The following is a 21,813-nucleotide window of genomic DNA, read 5'->3' as shown; positions in this document are numbered from 1 at the left end:
GGTTATTGTTCGGCGCGACATACCTGACCACACCCGGGACAGTCGTTGCCGTTCTCACAGGTCCTGCGTCGCGACTGGATGCCTCCGCCGCAAGGCACGTTGCAGCGTTCCCATGCCGACCACGCCGACCAGTAGACATGTGGAGGGCAGGGCAGGTGTTCATTACAGTATCTGTGAAAGGAGCAGAGGCCACAGGGGATCAAGATGTCAGTCTTTTCAGTAAGATAAGGCTTTACGCCAAAGATGAAGAAAGTAGTTACAGCATAGATGAAGCAGTAATGAGTTTGTGGACACCCAGAAGTAGAGTCTGAGCTGTAAACAGAAGAAGGATGACAACCTTGTAAAACAAAGCTGTAAAGAAAGGAAACAGACTTTGCATTAATTTACTTGAAAGGGCTTTAAAAGGATCATTAAAAGTTTATACACTGTTAAAAATGCTTTCTATTGGGGTTTAAGTGTTCCTTATGAGGCTTCTTGCTTTCTAGACAGCAAACCGCTTACAAAAAGCTTTTACAGACATAACAGCTACACAACAAGCAAACTAGAAACAAGGAACGTGAGCCAAATAACAACCTGTCAAGTTACAATTCATACAATAAAACATGTACCACGGCTGATAAGGAGACATACATAGAGTTTTAAAAATCAACCGTGGCTTTGGAGCGGCTTTTTAATTAATGAATTTTCTACTGGTGTATTTTAACTGATGAAGCTGTGAAACTGAATTTATAGAACGTGAACTTGTAAGGCTATAAGAACAAATGTGTTAGCGTAATTACCCCTCAACATTAATAAGCTTATTTTTAGTTGCTCTTGTCTCAGGAGCTCGGCTCTTTAGGTGAGAAAAGCTTCACACTGCCAAGCAGTTGGGTCTGAATTTGTATGTCATTCGTTTTGCTGCTGAGCAGACACGTGTGTATATTGTGATTAAAAATAAAAAGTGTTACACAGTATTCATTTAACACATGGTTGCACTTGTGCCATAGAGTCTAACTAACATTGAGAACATACAACTGTATCATGTCTGACATTATTTATTTATTTTTTTGTTGTTGGGCTATTTGTAGAAAATGAAATAGCAGCTTTATCTGACCGAGGTCTGAAATGGAAATGTGATAGTTACTGGAGACGGCACCACACTTCTGAATCCTTGCCACCAAACTGAAATAGCTACAAAGAGTTCAGCCCACAAGAAAGGAACGTCTGAAAGAAAAGGCGTGTAAACTCAACTTTAAAGAAAATCTAACAAACCCCACCATTTGCCTTTGATGTGGCCATGGAGTCCAGTGAACATTGGAGCGCCCAGAACATCTGATTGGATCGCTCCACTAGGTACTTTTTTTTTGCACTTTGCTTTTTATGGACAGTGTTGCATTTACGTTAATCTAAGAAAACTCGGTCTGAAATACAAATGAATGCTGCATATGCATTTTGCATAATTCATTGACACAGGCTATTAAAAAGTCCGCAAAGATGCATGCATCATCTCTAATTATATCATTTTACAGGACAGGATTACTGCCACGTCTGAAATACTTAATTACTCAGTCCTCATTATACAATAACGACAGACGATTGCCAGGCTTATTAGAGCCATATAATTTCTTTTATAACTTTGTCGCATGCTATAAAATTGCTTTTATGGCTGTTTTTGTTGTGTTTGGGCTCCTGAATGCCTTTAGAGGAAGATTTAGTCTTCTTATGCTAAAATAGCTTTCACTTTATACCCTTCCTCCAGAGGCACAGACTAGATATTTTCATTGTGTTATTCCTCCCCAAAAACTCTGCTTTGGTTCATGGCACATCAAAAGCTACACTCTGTTTATTTTGGTTGTTGAGATCCAGGAGCAGAGTGTTCTTTTCCACTTTTACTAATCTGCACGCTTGTACGAGGATGATACAGTGACAAAGAGGAGTGAGGGGAAGATTGTAGATACAATCCTTCACAAGCCGTACACATTTACACACACACACAGATATGTGTAATGTAAGGCAGATTTTAAGCTTCAACATCATCATCGTACATACTTTCATCATTTAAGACAAGTGATTGGCTTTCCTTCATTGTATCCCTGTCTCTTCTCTCTGTTATAACACAGAGCTGATCAGAGTAAAACGCTGCTAATTACCCGTCTAAGGCTGAGTAAGCAGTATGGACGAAGTCAGTATGCTAAGGGAAATACCGACAGAAGGTGCATAAACGCAGGCATTAACCAGCCAGGTTTAAGCCCATAGCGGTGCTGCGCACAGTCGGTTTCAGAACGTTTGCTTGATCTTTAAAAGCTTTGCCTGCTGCAAAAAAAAATAAAAAAAATCAGGGCCAAACTAATGGGAAGCCGCTTGGCTACAAGACACAGAGAAGAGGTGAGAGAAGAGCATCCTTTGAATCCTTTTCTAAATATGCTGCTTCTCAGACTATATCCATGCATGTTTGAACAGAAATGTGCATTAATCCAAACAGGGTCGTCGAGGAACAAAGTGAGTGGTGAGGCTTATTGCAAACATACAAGGAAGCCTGTGCCCCGTCAAATAAAAGCCTTTCACTGCTTTCAATGAAATGTTCAGTGAGCAAAAGCTGAGGGAAAGTGCCAGCCCTTTTCATGCTGTGTGGATTAAGGCCTGTACAGAAGAATTTACCTATTTCACACATGGATAACAGTAAACAACTGATGTGGTGGAAAGGTTTTGGACACCACTACGCTGGTTGGGCATCGAATGCAAGTTCCTGCTTTTGTTTTTGAAGAATTTGTTATTTACATTCCTGACACGCCTGGATTTGCTCACACAGAACACACAGAAACATCTAGCATCTCCATCATGTGTTTTACTCCCTCAGGCAGACACAAACTTACACAGCATTATTTATCTGCTAACACAGATTCTCTTTCCATCTCTTTCACATAGACACACAAACTCCTCTCCTCTCACTCCCACCTCACATGGATCCTTTTACAGCCCTCACAGCTGGCCCTTAACTGGCCTAAGGTGTTTTAAATAGCTGAACAGAGCGGGAAGCGGAGATGAAACAAGGCAGATTAGAGCTCAAAGAGAGAAAGAGAAGGAGCGGGAGAAAACAGCCTTGCTGGTCTTTAGGCTCCCCCCCCCCCTCCCCCCCACCCCCCTGCTGGTCACTCGATATATTTTACATCAGCGCTCCTGGAGGAGCAGTCCTTGAGAAAAAGGACGGCTCCACCAGGAGCATCAGTGAGTATGAAATGGGAAGGTGGAGGGAGAGAGGAAATGAAAAAGTGCAGAAAAAGGAGGGAAAAAAAGGATGCAATATAAGGTTCATCCTTGAAGGCCATATCCAATTACTCGTCCATCGCAATGCTGCTGTAGTTGCCAGGGCAACGCTTAGTAACAATTTATTTCTCCTCCTCCCTTCCCTGTAGCCTCTGAACTGTATTTATTTGCACTTTTCTGCCTCTACCGCTGGTTAACTGCGGGAGTAAGATGAAAAACATCAGCACGGCGCCTGGCTGGGGAGCGCTGGACACCGAAGGAGAATGTCTCCGTTCATTATTAAACAGCACTTTCTATTAAGCTGGAATTGAAATAATGTAATACAGCTGCTATCATCCAATTTTCAAACACCATGGAAGCTGTCACGGCCTTTCCAAAGTCCTTCTTCTTGATTTGGCAACTGAACTAAAGTTTGAGATCACCAAATGAAATAGAGAAAACTTTCACTGTGAGAACACTCATCTGGTGACCTTTTCTACCTGAGCTGCTTCGTGTGTCTCTTTGTGTTCCTTCACAGTCTTTCTCCTTGAGAAGCTGATTTTTTTTTTCCCCACCTTCAGGCCTTGTAGGTTGCTTAGAAACGGCACAAACATCTTTAAAAAGGCGATTATTCTCCGCCAAAGCCTCCAAAGCTTCAAAATGCAGACTCTGCCTGTGTGTGAAAGCAAGATAATTACCCGAGCTCAGGCCTCTACCCTACTCATTCCTTAATTGGCTGTCACAAAGTTAGACAGAAGTGAAGAAAAAAGAAAAAAAGAAAAGGAAAAGTCACAGTCAAAGTCATACTTCTTAACTGCAGGTCACAAATTATTGAAAAATGTTGTATTTAAACAATTAAACACAGAATCATAACACACATAAACAGCCTGTATTTGCTTTAAACGGTACATGTGAAGGAAACTCGAGTATTTGTGTGTCAGTGTGTGTTTGTGTGTGTGTGTGTGTGTGTGTGTGTGTGTGTGTGTGTGTGTGTGTGTTATACCTCTCCTCACGGTTCTGTCCGACACACACTCGCCCACCATGCCGAGGGGTCGGGTTGCTGCATGAGCGCTGACGGACCTGGAAGCCGATACCACAGCTAGTGCTGCAGGGTGACCAGGAAGTCCAGGGAGTCCACGCTCCGTTTCTGTGGAAACACACAAAGCAAGGAATGATGGAAGCTAGAACACAACACCACCCTGAGAAACGCTGCTGGAGGGTTTAAAAGTAAATTTTGAAAAGCTGAACAGAGTCATATATATGTTTCAGATAGTAGGGCTGTAAATTCTTCTACTTAAGAAGGTGTAACAGAATAAATATTGAACATCTTTAATGTTGATGTTTCAAGTGTTTCTTTTGTCAGGTTCCCCTAATTCTTCAGGATGAAATGAAAGCATGTAGATGGATGTATTCCTCATCATTAACTTCACAAATAAAAGCTGAGACCTCAAAGTAGTGCACAAAAATGCTGCTTGGTGTTGGGTGGCCAAATAACCCTCACTGGAAAAATGCATTCACTGGACGAGAAAGTCTGAATGGAATTGATTTGGATGAAATCAGAAATGATACAGAGTGACTACTAAGTTAGTGAAGGTGAATGCGTATAAAACCATAAACTTCAATAATGGATGTAGCCACCGTTACATCAACCATTTTCCCGCCTGTGACAGTGAAGCTTCGAGTTCCACATTTGGCTGCTGCCATGTTTGTTTTCTGGAGCCGGAAGTGATCATCATTAGGAGGAGAGGAGCGAGAGGTTGGCCGACAGGAGGTCATCAAGCTTAACCATCAACAGCGAGGCTAACTCATTAGCTGGTGAATAAGCTAGTTTATTCTTGTGTTTCCAACATAATGAGATAAGTGGTGGGGGCTGGAACCGTGCAGACTACAGATTACTTTTCCAATTTAAGAATGACATTTTTTATTTATTTTTTTATTTCTATTTTATTTTTTTCCTGTAGCACTTGTTTTACAAATTAAATGTATTATTATTATTATTATTATTATTATTAATATTATTATTAATATTATTATTAATATCAATGACAACACAAACACAGCACTGCTGAGAGGCGAAGTTAAGTGACTGATTATCTGTGTTGATGTCTAGTGGGAAGCCAGCAGGATCCGCATGTCATTCAAAGTGACCCCACACCTGAAGTTTGAGGCTTACTTTATTATTAAAGAGATCAGTTATGTAAAAAAATACAGAAGTCATGACTTGACCTAACTGACTTAGACAGAGAGGCCATCCTCATGAACCTCGTGCTGACGCATACTGTGGAGTGGATCACCTGATTGGTTGATCAGTAAGTAATTAATCAGTGACTAATTCGGTGAACACTTTAAACTCCAAGAGATGAATAAAGAAATGATGCGAAGCAACTCTTCGTTAAGGCTTTGATATGAAATGATAAGCTGCATTTTCCTTTTCATAGTGAATCTCATAACTTGGGCTCCGGAGATTGATTCACAACTGGAATCATGTCAGTTCATTTTCAATCAGGGTGTTAAAATCGGTTTTTATGTCAGCTGAAGGAGTGAGACAAAATAACACCCAAATCATCACATCTAAGTCCCAAAGGACTGACACTGAATATTCAACACAGGAAACATTAATGAGCATGTTGTCTTGATGAGAAGGTGTGGGCATGCAGGGAATTCATTAAATTCATAAAGAATTCATAGAGTCCTCCTTTATAAACTTACCTTTTCCACTTTTAAAGTAGAACTATATTCAGTCATATTCAGAGGATGTTTACAGATACAGATTTCCAGATACCCCTTGTGTAGCAGCTAAGATGTTACCTGGAGCAGTTTGCCACCTCCACGCTGATGCCGTAGCACTGCTCCCCTCCACACTGAGGGGCGGGGTTATCGCAGGCTCGCGTTCGACACAGACAGGACCCGGCACTGCCTCCGTCATTATGACTGCATGAGGACCAGCCCGACCAGGCGCCAAAGCCTCCATCGACAGTCACATTACGGATCTGTTAGGGCCCAAAAATACAACATTTTAAGAGTTATGGATTTTCTCAGGAAGAGGTTATTGCTTTAAAGCGATGCTCTCAGGAACATGTTGCTCTGGGAAACGTAGCTGACATACAAACAGAAATCAATATTCCCCAAATAGATGCAAAAATAACATCATCGAAAGCACATCCAAAAATTGCACAGTTATAGAGACAGAAAATGGGCTGTGAACATGAGGAGGAAATATGAAAATTGTCTTAGGGATATAATGAGATTCTGGAGTAGCAAGAGAGATTCAGAAAAAGGAAAAAAAAAACAAGGCAGTGAATGGACACATTGGAAGGACAGAAAAATGAGGAAATAAAAGTGGCAGCGTAAATAGCTATCTGAAGCACAACACAATGAAACAGGAAGGCTCCGATATTACAGGAGCTATGAATTACGAGCGATGTCCCGGGCATATGAGCTAAATACAAAAAGGCACAGGCGTGAGATTCAGAGCTGCTGGATGATATGAGCCATGTCGATGGTACATTACAGGGTGATTTAAAAATGCAGAAAACACTTTCATACAGAGAGGAACGAGAGTGTGATCATCAGCTGCTTTGGCAAAAGCAGAAATAAGGTCTGCCCCCCCCCCCACTCATATTGGTAATTGAACTCGGCCCAGTGTCTAAATGGGGGACGCTTGGGTAAGACAGACAACATTTGCATCACTGAGGCTGCCTCAAAAGAAAACAACAGACAATATCCCAATGTACTCAGATGAGACAGGACATATTTTTTCCCCTTTTTTTTTTAATTCAGTGAATTTCTCCTTGAACTAAATAATAAAAATATAAATATTTACAGCTGAGACAAACATGTGATTTCTTTCATTGAAATAGGAAGTAAAAGAGTAAAGGACTCCAGGGACAGCATGATTAAAAGCCCTCATGTTCTTATGAATGAAAAGAGAAAGAATGTCTTTTCCACAGGCTGAAATAACAACAGCTGTTCCTTTATTTGATCTAAAGAACACACTCACATCATGCTTTTTGAATTGCCGTTGATTAAGGCGAGAGTGGGCTCCTCATAAAAACATATACGGACAACAAATTTCCATCACCTGAGTGGAAACTTAGACTAACATATGGAACAGCGACTTGCTCCTTCCCTTAAACCGCAGAGAATCTCTTTAATTTGAGGTTGTTGTTGTTGTGTTAATGGACTCATAGGACGTTGAACGACTGATGTGATAAAAGAAGGGAAATGTTTTTGTTTTTCAGTCTACTTTTCTTGAATAGTTGCAAGCAGACTTTTTCCTGAGAAGTATAATTATGTATCTCCGAGGATGCAAAGTTATTACTGTCAAAGTTAATTCCTGCTCCCCTCTAAATGGATTGGACCTGGTTAGACCGAGGTTAAGTGCATAAGTACATAGTCCATTACTGGTGTGGGAAGTGGTATGAAAATACATAACAACTAAAGGGTTGTTGGCTCCACTGCAGCTGCAAACATAGATATGATCTTTGATCTAATTCTTCATGAAGTAATCAATTAGAGACATTTAGGTCAGCTTAGCATGCTGACAGAAAACAGTGTGCAACATGTTCCAAAATTGCAATTGAGCAATGACTGTCTAGTCAAGTGCTAAGCCTGCCATTTTTTTTATACAATAACTGGATAGTACACAACAGAGCTACAGAAGCACATCCTGCAGTGACTAGCTTTTTAAAGGATGTCTGAAACACTGAGAAAAGCAGAGCCATGCTGAAATTGATAGGCTTACCAGCCCTCTAGCACTGCTCCCGCATTTGTTGCACGTTAAAATAAATGAGAGAGCTGCTTTGCTAATGAACAAGCCGTCAGAGGGGAATGATGGAGGCAGAGCTCTGGATCATTCCCGGGGTTACATGTTGCATCCCTGAAAGTCGACTTGCTCAGTCCAGAGGTGCCTTTTCTTTGTGCGTTGGATACGTTTCTCAGGCTGGTTTCAGGAGCTGCTTCTAAGTTGTGAATGCACGGACAGAATACAGAGCAGGCTGCAGCTTTTGAGAGGTGAGGAGAACGGATGAATTTGAGTATTAAATTCACATGAAGAAGAGAGCGAGGATGGAAGCCGGATGATTGTGTTTTTTTTTTTTTTTTTTTTTTTTTCACCAACTTTGAAGTTTCAAAGTAGAGATGGAAAATGGAGAGAGCAAACATGGGAGTGAAGTGAAAGCAGGTATGTAAAGATCAGGTTGGCAAGTGATACTCACGGGGCATTTTGTGATGCTCTGCTCCCATTGGCTCATTCGGACACTTTCCTCCAGCGTGGTGCATTTTTTCAACAACAGGTCCCAACCGCAGTACGGGTCCCTGGCCCCCACACAGGCCCTGAAAGAAAGACGTGAATTTGTTTGATTTTAATAGGCTTTCATTCATCATTAAGCATTGTGACATTACAAGAAATCAAATCATCAGGTTTGGACGTTAAAAAAATTAAGAGTGAGATTACGCAGATTGCTGGAAGATAAGGTGGGATATGATGGATGAACAAAAGGGAAATTTAAGAGAAGAGATAGGAGAGGAATGTGCTAGAGGAGAGAAAAGGGAACAAGGTAACACATGTAAAGGCTGTGAGTGGGAGATAAGGGAAGAAAATAAATGTTTATTTATGAATGTTGTTGAATGTTGTGCAAAGCTTACATTGCTCAAGCTTCCTAAAACACAATTTGCTGACTGATTTCTCAGGTTATCTCCAGGTACGCAGCAGGATTATATTCATTTCTGACACAAATCAGCCACAAAAATATTCACTGCGAGGAAACGGCGGTAAAAAGAAGCTGGATGTCTTTGGCCTATCTCTTTCGGCTGATTTTACTGAGAGCAATAGAAAGCCTGATGTCACTCTTGTCATGCAAAGATGAGTCTGCAGTGACAGACAATAACACATTTTTGAGTTGCTAGCGTCACCGCAGCTTGACATTGTTTGTGTGAAACGTGTTGAAAGTTGCATGTGATGTGCGTTTCATAACAATGAACACAATCTGAAGCACTTAACGCAAGGACACAAGATCATACGCATCCATCCATATGAAAATGCAGAGAGAGGCAAACAGTCTGTGCTTGGTTGCACAAACAAGGTGTCTGACGTAGCGTCTGGTCGGCTAACTAAAAAGCAGGAAGTGACAGACTATGATATGAAGGGTGGATACCAGGGTGACTATAGCAAACGTAAGAAAGACAGAAGAAGCTAATACCTGTCCTTAAAGGCAGTGGAGATTGTGTTGCACCAATCAGAGAGCAGCACAACATACACAGCCAAACAGAGGCACAGCCTTCTAATATTTCAAACAGGTAAACCTCCTTGAGTGTCAGTAATGAACATGTGTGTTCCCTCTGCACTGTAGCCCCCAGTCTACAGTTTATTTGACTTGTTTTGTGTTTTCGCTTTGGGAAAAAAAAAAGAGGCTTTGAAAGAGGTGATGAAGTGCCATAATGGATGCAGGATATATCACAGAGCCACAGCTGTAACATGAAGCTTTAACTGGTCCGTGTATTTCAATAACAGCTCATTGTACGAGAGATATGGAATGCAGGTGTGATTCCTTTTTTTACGTGCGATGATGGATGGGATCCCAATCTCATGATGACTCTTCACAGCCGGCCTCTGTCTCAGTTTTTTCTTTGCCAATATTTATGCCTTGACAGAGCGTCTTCCAGACAGACAGAAACTCAATATCTGCTAAGCACACACACGCGCACACACTCACACAAATGCGCACACACATACACACACACATAGAGAGCTGTTCACAAGGCGGAACACGCTGGGTTCAATGACACAAGAGGCAGACAGTAAACAGAGGGCAGCCGTGGGCACCTCAAGTGGCTCAGACAAAAGCTGATTTACAGGGTTTTAAATCTCAGCCGAGGCCTCTGAAGCAACGCAGGCCTGGCCTTTTCAGATAAAGAGCATCTTATGAAAGAGGGTGCTTTAAAACTTTGCTCTTTGCATATTTGTTTTTGACTCTTTCCAGTGAGATTAATCAAGTCGCTTTGTGCATTTAACTCACTCTCTGCTCTTGTGGTAGCTGCATCTCTTCAGTGGGATCTTGATGACCTGGTCTCTTACACCCACATAAAGCTCGCTGCGGCTGTGCAGGATCAGCAGGCTTCGGATTGGCTGCCTCTTTCGAGGCGGGAACAGCTCGATCTCCTCCAATAGGCAGCTCCCAGTGGAGCGGTTGAGAGGGGAGAGCACTTTTCTGATAGTACCGTAATCTGGAAGAGAAAGAGGAGGATGTAAGAGGATTTGGCCACAAAAGTGAAGAAGGTGAGGAGTACAGAGCAGGAGAGGAGGGTTAACAATGGAGGAGTGTGAAAAGGGAAGAAGAACAAGAACTATATCTGAACCCACTGTGAACTATACAAGAATCCCTTGGCTCTGAAATAAGACTGTCAAAGAGACTGGTGGTGGCAGGCATGCCAGGCTTGGCTATGCCATCAACTTGCATCGCTGTAGAATGAACCAGGGAGTTGTTATGGCACCTCGATACAAGATTTCTGGCCTACTTTGCTTTGAGGGGATATTGAAGAAGAAGTATATATACCTTTTGTGATTCCGAGAGAGAATAGTGTGGAAACTTGTGTCATTGTGAATACGTCCTGACCTTTATTTTATGTAAGGTATGCCCCAGTGAGATGAAGCTAGGGGCCTGTTCTTTTGGGAGAGCTAAAACAAACATCATCTATTATACATGAAATCCCCTGGGTGGAGAAAAAGTAATTAGGTGCACAGAGTTCCCAGGGAACAAGGGTGAATTGCTAATAGATGGTTTCAAAGAGAGGAGTGAGAAAACTCAGAACTGCCCCGAGCAGTGTTTGCCAGTTATGCATTACTCCGTAACCTGTTACAATAATGTGATCAGGAATAGAAACAGTCAGAGAAAAACTACCTATCCTGGTTAGCCTTCAGCATTTTCTCAGTTATGTGGTTCACTTTACTGTTAATTTGACGAGGGCTTCGTTTCAGTTTGGCCTCTGTGTGTTCAGTAAATAGACTTATCCAGGACCTGCTAGCTTGGCGCAGTAGCTTGAGAAGCGGGGAAGCAGCTAGCCACAACCAAAAGATGCTCTCGGAAACTACAAGTTGTCTCATTAACTCGCGGGTTTAGCTAGCATAATGATACTGGTCAAGTAACCCAGGTATGTACTCCAGTAAGAGAGCGAAACTCAATGTGAGGATGAAACTTCTGTCAGCAGCCCACAACCAACTGGGGCTGTTAGCTAATGACTACGGCCACACTAGCGTAAAGCTCTACTACCAGGATGTAAGAAAGCACATTGAACAGATGGCATAAGGTAGGAGCAGCACGGTTTGGCAGTATTTCGATCTAAAAAATTGAGAGATACATGCTGTATGTAGGATGTGTCAGGTTATACTACTTCTATATATAGTTTAGCCGCCAACGCTGTGATCCTGTGTTCAGTCTGGTTTAAGAAATTGTGCTCATATTGGAGTGTTTTCTTGACTTTAGACTAGTTGGGTATTCTCAATTAATATACATGTTTAAAATGAGACCCCAGGAACTACCCTATGTAAAATAAACAAGAGTATAATACTAATATGGTGAATATCATATCTCCTTAATGTACCATATTACTGTAACAATAGTGCTGTATTTCGGTGCTACTAATCACACCACTTCTTCTGAAAGTTGTGGGTAGGAAGATTACTTGTCTTTTCATTTTATGTTTCAAAAATATTGTCATTTGAAGCAGTTTTATTTTGTTCTAACTTTAATTGCTTGTGCAGACTTCTTTATCTTTGTGCTCCTGCAACACCCACATCCCACTTAGTAAGGATCAATTATGTTCATTCTTGTTTTAAACTCTCTCCTTTCTAATCCAACACATGTTGACGTAGGTATTTCTAATCTTGATTCGTTGCTACGGAAATGTGTTTCAATTTGTGCAATATAATGAGTACACAATAAAACTTTCAGTAACTTTTCAAGCACCGGTCCCACTTTTAGTCATGTACCTTCAATAACTCTCGAAAACTTTTTTTGGGAAACGATTTGCATTTAACTTGATTCTATTCACATAAACTGCAGGAGAAAAATGCTGCAGCAGGACTGAAACAAATGAAACAAACGAGGGCTGAACAACAAGAGAGGTAAAATCTGTTGCAAGCCGTGTGTTTAAAAAAGAACCCTTCACCTAGACATCTTTGAACCCCCAGTTGGAGCTATCAGCTTTTTCCACAATGGCCCCAATCAGTGCAGAGCATTTAGGTGTTAATAATAGCATGTGATTATGTACAATATGTGCGCTACCCAATGGCCTTGGCAGAGTTTCAGATGTTTTCATTAGCGTCTGGTTAGTGTCGGGGGAACTCGCAGTGTGGGCAGCTTTGGTTCGACGCTACATTGATCACAGAACCATGCAGACAATGAAAGGGGAGTTTTTTTTTTTTTGAGAGGGATGCCAAGCACGGAGCGGGTGAACTGGAACAGGTTGTGCGAGTGTGTGAAAGTGTGTGCTTGTACGTGTGATATCCTAAAATAACACAGAGCCCTACAACAGGAAGATCATGTTGACATTTCCCATTGGGCCTACGGTACATTAGCGAGATAAAGTGGGTCACTACCTTCAAATCCTGTTCAGTACACCCGCTTATAATCCATATTGTCTGTTATATCACAATACAGAGCGCCAAATGCTGTATCAGGCTGGCGTCTTGCTGATAATGTTTTTTTTAGCTCTTTGCCAAGTCAGACATCACACATCAACACTGAGTTTGATCAAACAGTTGACTGATAAGCAGGGGTGCTGTGCAGTTCACACAGGGAATACATGTAAGGGTTAAATCAGAGCTATTAGTGTGTGTTATAAATTACTCTGTCTCTTTGTGACACATGGCGTTTGGCTGTTTCATGTTTTGTAGGATCTCTCAGTGCTGGATTGCATTGGAGTGATATATGGTGCGATATATGTGTTTTTGTGCCAGTGCATATGGAGGGCATATGGAGGTAAAGAGTGATCAAGCATGTGTCAGAACACTAAGCTTTGAACTCCCCTCAGAGCTCCTCATCTATTGGTTTCTTCTGTCAGTCCCTCTGGAAGTGAACTTCAAGGGTTTAAAGCCCCAGAGAGTTGATCACTGAATTCATACAGTGAAGTATTCATCTATTAAAATCAATACTCATGATGAAAACACATGAATTAAAGCTGATGGTTGGAATGCTTTGTGACAAACGATCAGTTACTAGTTTATTACTATTCAATATACTCTAAGTATAGAGTGTAGACGATGTTGTTAGATTTGACTGTCAGTGGTGGTAATAATATGGATAATAAGACCCCACAAGTGTCAGCGCATTTCAAATGCAAAATTGGCTTTACAATGGTTGGTGTCTGGAAAAATGGCGACTTGCTTTTCCCGCAACAATCTGCCCACATCGAACCTGTTGCATAGACAAAATATTGAACAATATCATGTGAAATAATAGAAAAAATAGATTGCCTTTGTTTATGCAGGATGGCATTGCTCCTATTGAAAATGTAACCGAGAACAAATACTTTCTGGCTATAAGAAGCCACTAAAACCATGTATGCACAGTACAAATACACGGTGACAGTCTATGTATGAAAACAGTACAACATGTGCTTTAATGCACAGTTAAAGCCTCAACACACTTCATGCATACAGTGTAAGGTACTCACCAGTAGCCAGGTAAATGATGTGTAGCAGCATGTCTTTGCCCTGCACCACATCCACAGCCACATGAGTGAAGCGCACGTTGTCCTCCATAAAATAGGGCACAGGAACCACAGGTTGGACCACCTCATGCATCAGCAGAAACTTCTGAGCGTCCTGCAGGTTCCTTTCAGTCAAGTTCACATAGGAGCCGGAGTCGATGGTGCCACACTGTGAAGGTGGAGAAGACCAAAGGTTTTATGACTACTTTGATAAGAGCAAAGTTCTTTGGTACAGCATGCTACGCTAATAAGCTTAAGATTTTTGTTCCGGAATAGGGGAAGGATTGAATGATTAAATGAACATAGATGAAAAGTCCTTCTCCACCTCGTTGTGATGGCTTGCTATCTCCCAACCTGAAGGCTTTGTAGTCAAAAACGCCGCTGCTGACTGAAGGAATGTTTGACTGAGCGAGTACTTATCTCTTTTATTAGATTCCTCCTCATATGCATATATATTGCTCGTGACTTTTATTGGTAGCTCAATAGTAATGTTTCTAATTATTCATCTTTCCACCTCGAAAAATAAGCTAATCTCTTCAAAAATGTTTTCATCTCCGAGCTTCAATGATGCTACTCATAGTACAACAGAGAGCTGCATTATCAAAGTGCTGCGGTATCATTCAAACTAAGGACTCCCATTTACTTTCACCTAAAATGTTAGGGCCTGCAAGGGGGGACAGTCTAGCTGCAATAACGTTTCACATAAAAAGGTAGAGTCTTTGCCACATTGTAATTTGGTTTTATCATGCATTTTTGACTCGTTCCATGTCCGAGTAGTCCCAGGAGCAGCTGGAGCACAGTCACAGCCACAGCACTTGGTTATTATGTGTAACACCTAATATGATATTTCCCCTCTTTTATTTATGAAAAAGAGTTCAATAAAGTGAAAAGTCTCCAAATGGGAGTTATTGAGAGACATATTGAGAAGTTAAAAGTGATACTAGTTGTGCAAAAGTTTTTATGTGTCTTTAGTTTTAATGATATTCTTTGAACTATTACTGTTTTTTAAATCTGGGAAACAGTCAGTTTGAAAGATCTCTTCCCAAGTTGAGAACAAGCATTTTATATATAACATATTATACACTGCTATGAGAGGCAGGCTCAACTTATGCAGCACTAATAGCATACTAATAACTAAAGGCAAGGCATACGCACTATATCTTTATGCAGCATATTGTTTCTGCTCAGGAAAAACAAATCTAGATCCAAAGTGAGTTATTTTCAACAAAACTGTGAAGGATTGAGTGCGTGTGTGTGAGTGCGTGTGTGTGTGTGTGTGTTAAGAAATGTCCTACTCTTAGACAAAAGAAACCTTAAAAAGAACCCACTGGATAATCTAAAAAGCTAAAAATGGGGTGGTTTTTGTTGGCTCATTAAAGCTGACATTTTAAAGGTACAGGGCAGTGATAATACTCCTACTTTCGAGTGCAGTGCCTTTTATCAACTATACAGAATGAGAGAAAGTGAGGCATGAAGGTAGTCCAGCCGAGGCAGAGTAAGGCTGAATGAGTGAGGCTAACCATGCATGTCCCTTTCGGTGAAAGAGGTCCCAGGCTGGGGTGAGGATTGTGGATTGAGGCCCCATCCACAAAAGAATAGTCCTTCTTTGAGACACAGAGCAGAGAAACCTCAAAATAAGCTGTGCTCGACAATTACGCAAACCCAAATGACTGGTACTGTTCTCGTTTTGGACCTGGTATCGCAGATGCATCGCACGAGTGTGCTCTAGTCTTCCGCCTCGCTGTTCTTAGTGGAGTATGGACCTTGGGTGGCAATTAGTTCCTGCTGACTAGCTACGGTAGCGACAGCACAGATACTTTATACAGATCAATCCCTGGCCTTCCCTGGGCTGACAGATGAGAATCATGGTGGGTTTCCCCGAGATGGGCAACGGATCAGCGCCCTCGCCACATCAGGAGATGAGACATTAAAGCCCTGAAGGACAGGGAAATGCAACACTGTGTGTGTGTGTGTGTGTGTGATTGTGTGCCTTAAATGTGTATCATGTTTGTGTGGTGCGGGCGACATAATAACATATGTCTAAGGTTTCCTATTGTGGTTTGTCCTTGCATGTGTGTGTTTCAGTGTCTGCATGATTGTATTTCTGCCGCAGCGAGACAAAGTTAGCCTCTGACCAGTGAGGGTCTGTGACATGCACAGAGATGTATGTGGTGATTTGCTCGGCACAGTCAAGGTGAGGGACGGAAGCATCATTTGGCAGCGGGCCCATCTGACACTCAGCTGTCCCGCTCATCATCGGCGCACCGCACTCTGCCAGGAAAAGTGGCACACGGAAAAAATGATTGTGCAGCAGCCAAATGGGCTTTTGTTTAAAATGCGTCACGCATTATTTTAAATTACAGCATCCTGGGTAATATCTGATTACAATTATTTGTCAGTTTTGGCTCCAAATGATCATAAATAACGCTGAAAGGAAACCAGAAAGAAGTGACACCTCTTTGAAAACAAAAAAAACCTTCCACCAGCATTTCGCTCAGACTCTGACTTAACATATTTTCCTACATCAAAGCCAAACAATGAATTCCTTTTTACAGTAAGCAATTACAGTGTGACAGAAAACCTATACAACACAGAGAGGGAATCAGCTCCTAACACCCAGCGTACATGACTCATAGCCTGGATCAACCTAGCAGGATCAATCCGTGCGGTTGGAATAAATGGTGGGGCTTGTCTGCGCAGACAGACAGGGAATTAAGCTCTCAATCAATGACCAGTATGTGTGCTAACCGATGAGTTCACACTCGTGATTATCCCCGTTTGGCAGTAATCTACAACCCTCTATGTTGTGGGCGTGTTTGTTTACAGTAGATATGCATGCGTCCAGTGGATTTTCGAGGCGCCGGTGTCCCATAGGTGTGTATTTGTGCACGCACGTGTGTAGGTGTGTGTGCACAAAGGGCTGGAAAAGAACAGGCGGACCATAAATCCTGCGCTCGTAAATCTAATCCTCCAACATTGACAAATGCTTGATGAAGATGTCAGTGAAACCTAGATAAAGTGTGCATCGGTGCAGCGGTGAGAGGCAGCTATTGTGGATAGAGAGGGAAGAACTGGTCCTGTCTTTTTCCTTCAGGAACAGAGTCTTATACAAGCCTACTGAATATAGAACCATCTTTGTAATGTACCAACAGTATGCTAAACAGGATACATCTGTGGTCAGCACCGCATCAGATGGAGGAAATTAGTTATTTCAGGTAATGCACTGGCAGACATACACTATATATGACGGCCATGAGATGTTTTCCATTTTACAGATTCATGCGTGTGTGCGTTTCTTAAACTGTCACAGCTAGCACTTTTTCTGCATGAGCGTGTCGTTATAGATGTCACATCTTGATAGCAGGCATTGCAAATGCTCAAATGCGTGTGCGAGCTTGACGGAGACATGATCGAGGGGGCCCCTGATGGGAAGCATGTGTGGAAGTGATGTGTGTGTCACCCACTGGCAGCCAGACCTCAGAGAGAATTCAATCCCTTATGGAGAGCCGCGTGGATTAGCTCCCTCGCTATCTGTTAAGCCGGCTACAACTGAGAGCCACTTCTGCTAATAAAACGACGCTCCCTCTGTGTCATCAGTAAAGAGCGGCGCCTAAAATCAGGATTAGAGCCCCAGCAATGCTCCGAGTGCTCCTCCTTTTAAAGGATGGAATATAAACATAAAGAGCCACTTGTGAAAAACATGGAGAGTTTATTAGGAAGAGGCTGCTTCTTTTTTTTTATAAAGCCAGGCTATGAAATACTTAAATGAATAATTGTGCCATTGTAAAAATCACTGGATTCCATAACCAGCACTCGTGATGTGTGTGTTCATGAGTAGAGAGAGAGAGGGGTGATTGAAAGAGAGAGGAAATTAATGAGAGTGAAGAGCTCACAGGGACTCTGAGGCAGCCTCATCAGAGTGAACACACTTTTATTAGACAGGACACACCGCATGCATAAATTTCCTCGGGCACGCACCCTGCCACACAAATTGTTTGGCTGATTGGGCAGTGTGTTTGTTCTAAACTGCCTCAAGCATGAACAAATTATCATTGAAGATTAGCTCTTAACTTAAACTCGCATGCACATTTCATAAACCGCCGTCTGGAACATGATAGTGGTTACCATAGCGATGTCAATATTTGTCTTTTCAATTGGTCTTAACTGACTGATTTTGATCCAGGCAGATATATTCATGGTCCCCAGAAGACCAACGTGATTGCAACATTAATAACCTGACTTTTAGACTTTTTTCCTTGATTTTCCGAGGAATGGAGAAGTGTCAGTGTGTGAGGGGGCTGCATGTGGACGGGCACCACCGAGCAGTTGAGGAATCAGTGCTTTGCTCAAGAGCACCTCGACAGTATCCAGGATGTGAAGTAGCACATGTCCAGCAACCAGACTTATTTCCATATTTGCTCCGTACCCGGACTTGAACCAGGGGCCTCCAGTTCCTGAGCCATGTCCCTACAGGCTGAGTTACTGTGTTTGTGGAGTAAAGCTAATTGGCAAATATTAGCACGTTAAAATGCTAAGCTAAGCCTACGAGCGTCTTAACATTAAAGCTATTAACCACGTTTTCATTTGAGCATATTGAGCCCAAAAAAAAGCTGCATTGTGTCACACCTTTCACAAAACTTTAGACTCTTTGTCTAATTTCAGTGTTTGTGGTATGATTTTACAGTCCCAATATTTAAAAAAAACAAAAAACAGACCAAAGGCTTTTTCTGTATCTTTTTTCCTACCTGGAAGTCCGTGTTGGGATTGGGGTAGGGCAGCCACGCTGACCGCGAGTTCTCCTGGTACTTGAAGGGCCCGTTGAAAACCTGTGATATGGCGCTGAGATTGAAGGCACACACCGCAGACGCAGCGATGCTGTTTCTGAATGTCAAGAAGATAAAATGAAGGAAGAGAGACACAAAAAAAAGGGGGGATCACAGGATGGAGGGGTTGATGGATGAGAGAGGGAGAGAGAGAAAGAAGAACATTTGAGAAAACGTCAGAAAAGGCCACCACAGCAGCAGAAAAAAACTCTGGTCATATTGTATTGGTATTTGTAAAGAAGACCTCACTATGTCTGAGTTGCCCTCTCAGCCAACCATACAAATCAAACTCTGGACAGGCCGGCGCAGAATATGTGGTAAGTGATCGTCATTATTGGATTATAAATCCAGCAACAGGACACAATTAAGCTGTTGGGCTCGTCTGATTAACTGTACAGATCTCAGGTCTGAAATACAGCTTTGACTTTTGAAGCTGTCACTTTCAACAAGTACCGGCCTCTTCCCTCCAAAGAGAGAAAGTAAAGAACGAGAGTATTAGCTCTCAACTCAAACTGTGAGACTTGTGCGATGTGAATTATAATCCAATGCGGCTGTTCATTAAACTCTGTGCCCGCAGGGGGAAATGTTTCCAATACCCTTCAAAAGACTTCGTTTTCAGCAATGTGAAGGCATTGACCATAAAGAATAGATTACTCAGCTTTTAATAATGGTTTGTGCGTTTTTGCGTGCTATTCGTGTGTGTTTGTTAGCAGGAGACAAAAAAGACAAAAAAAGAGGAAAGTGTGTTTGTGAAAAGAGAAAATGATAGTCTTCATCCGTGGATGCATCCCATCTCTTACATCCCCCATGTGCACAATACAGTGTAAACTTTTAATACTCGGTGATAAGCCTCTTTTATGGTATTTAAATGTGAGATGGCTCTGGAATAAGTGATCCTGTTTGCAGCAGCTTTGAGTGTTATGGGAGGAGAATATTCAGATAAAGATTTATCTGCTTGGTAAACAGCATTGTCATATATTTTGCTTAGTTTTATAAACTCAGTGTGCACGATACAGAGGTCACATGCCAAGTTTATTCAGAGGCAGTCAAAGTGCGTTTGTTTACACAAATGACAGTGTGATGCCAAAAACACTGTGAATTATACATGAAGCTATCCTGCGGGTGCATTAAAATCAACAAAGGATAAAAGAAAAATCTGATGATAAGTGCTGGTGTGACTCAAATCAACGTGAGCTCGCTCTCATTCTTCACACTGACAATTTTTTTATTTTTTTTTGCAGACTATCAAATATGCTGATGGAAATGGGATGATTGTGGAAAAAACTTAAGAAAAAAAAATCCATCAATTTGAATCAAACTGCTTGATTAGCATGGACTCAATGATGTATGCAAATTGCAATACATAAAGGAGAAACATAGACATCAGACAAATATGTGACAGACATCACAAACAAATCACTTATGGCAGGAAAGGAAAACAAGTTGTCAACAAATAATATTTTAATTGCAAAATTGGAATGTGTTTCCAACAATAAACACAATTTCTGTTTATAACAGAGATGAATGCAACAGTTTTTTATCTCCTGCCCTGCTTGTGTAGCCTGAGTGGCTCAGACTAACTTACTCTACGCTGCAATACAACATCTAAACTGCGTCTTTCTTTTCTTCTGTGTGGAACACTTTATTGTGAAAAAGTCAGAAATCTGTGTGGCCATCAAGTGTATATTAAAGAGATATTTCTACTAAGTTTGTGGTAAAGTCTTCACTTGGGAATGTCTGCTGGAGAACACGTTTGTAAGGGAGAGTATCTTTGAGCCCTTTGTCTCCTGATCTGCTTTAACTTTTCAGACCGTGTACCAATAATCACCAATCTTCCAAATTACCAATTAACACTATTGTCACATGGATAATGCGATAACATCAATAAGCATTCTCCACAGTGTCACTAAGGCCTGCAGGGCTTTTGAACCTTTTAGCCATTTGTTTGCGTTAGATAAGTTGATAAGTAGAGGCTGGTTTTCTAGTCTTTCAATTGTAAACAGTGAGTTTGAGATAATTAAACGTACACATTTTGATATATAATAAAAGGCTGTATTCATTGGGGTGCAGTGATTACTTTTACCTCAGGGACCCCTGCTTTGTGGAGTTTGCATGTTTTCCCCTCATGTTCTCTTTAGGAACTCACTCTTCCTCCCACATGCATGTGAGCTCAATTGGTGACTCCAAATTCTCCGTAGGTGTAAAATGTGAGTATACATGGCTGTCTGGTGACCTGTCCATGGCGTACCTCCTCCAATGACAGCTGGGATTGGCTCCTGCCCCACCAACAGCATATCAGTATAAATAATGGTAGGCTAGTTTTAATAAATTATTATTTGATAATATCTGAGTATTAAGCTAAGGACTAGGACCAACTAACGACTTACAAGGCTTTTGCCTGGGTAAACGGGTTCAAATCAATAGACTATAGACAATAGACATGGTAATCATGTGAACACAGCACCCTTGGGACATAGGTTGGAACCCCGCTTGTCATCAATTCATGGAGCTTACAGTATTTCAATTTGCTAGCTGCCTACAGAAAGCATAAATCATCTTGGATCCATTTGTCCGTTTTCATGGCAAAATCAATGGCCGCTGTCTTAATAAGCGATCTGCTTTTCTCTGAATTCCAGATGTGAGGCGGCCTATTTTTGCCTTTGGTAAAATCTAAAGTTACTCACACATTAGTCGTGAAAATGCCGTAGAGAAGCTCCAGCTCAGGCAGGTAAAACGTTCCCTGCAGCTCGTTGTAGTTGAAGGGGATCTCTCCTGGTCGGGAGCAGTTCAGCCTCGCCTTCATGAAGGTGGTCCACGTGTCTTCAAGGAGGAAGCGACCACCGATGTCATTCTTACAGACACGACCCGCGCGGGAAAAGACCGTGCGGCCACAGTCGTGCTCCACCGCGTTTTCCCGGAAGAAGAAGTAGGTGAAGTTGCCGATGTCGTAAGAGGAGACGAAGTTGGGTTCTGCAAAACGAGGGGAAGGACAAAAAAAAAACTAAAAGTGAGCAGGAAAGAGGATAAACGGAGAAATAAATACAGAGAGACCTGAGAAAGA

General features: G+C 41.8%; 1 protein-coding gene across 3 annotated transcripts in view; it reads right to left on the bottom strand.

Annotated features, from left to right (window-relative positions):
* The window catches only part of sema5a (sema domain, seven thrombospondin repeats (type 1 and type 1-like), transmembrane domain (TM) and short cytoplasmic domain, (semaphorin) 5A), a 127,373-nt gene that overhangs the window by 36,744 nt on the left and 68,816 nt on the right, over positions 1-21,813 (bottom strand). For all 3 annotated transcript variants that reach the window (XR_002278352.3, XR_002278353.3, XM_020645593.3), the window contains exons 8-15: positions 21,437-21,722; positions 18,675-18,810; positions 13,894-14,098; positions 10,239-10,446; positions 8,439-8,556; positions 6,031-6,212; positions 4,226-4,369; positions 24-171 (exon numbers count right to left, since the gene is read on the bottom strand). Coding sequence is in view for 1 of the 3 variants with exons in the window: in XM_020645593.3 (XP_020501249.1) it covers positions 24-171; positions 4,226-4,369; positions 6,031-6,212; positions 8,439-8,556; positions 10,239-10,446; positions 13,894-14,098; positions 18,675-18,810; positions 21,437-21,722 (1,427 nt within the window). In the remaining 2 variants the exon portion in view is untranslated. The remainder of the gene's footprint in view (positions 1-23; positions 172-4,225; positions 4,370-6,030; positions 6,213-8,438; positions 8,557-10,238; positions 10,447-13,893; positions 14,099-18,674; positions 18,811-21,436; positions 21,723-21,813) is intronic.

The sequence above is a fragment of the Labrus bergylta genome, chromosome 20 (assembly GCF_963930695.1).
Source record: "Labrus bergylta chromosome 20, fLabBer1.1, whole genome shotgun sequence".
NCBI lineage: Eukaryota > Metazoa > Chordata > Actinopteri > Labriformes > Labridae > Labrus > Labrus bergylta.
This window is presented reverse-complemented; position numbering and strand designations above follow the sequence as displayed.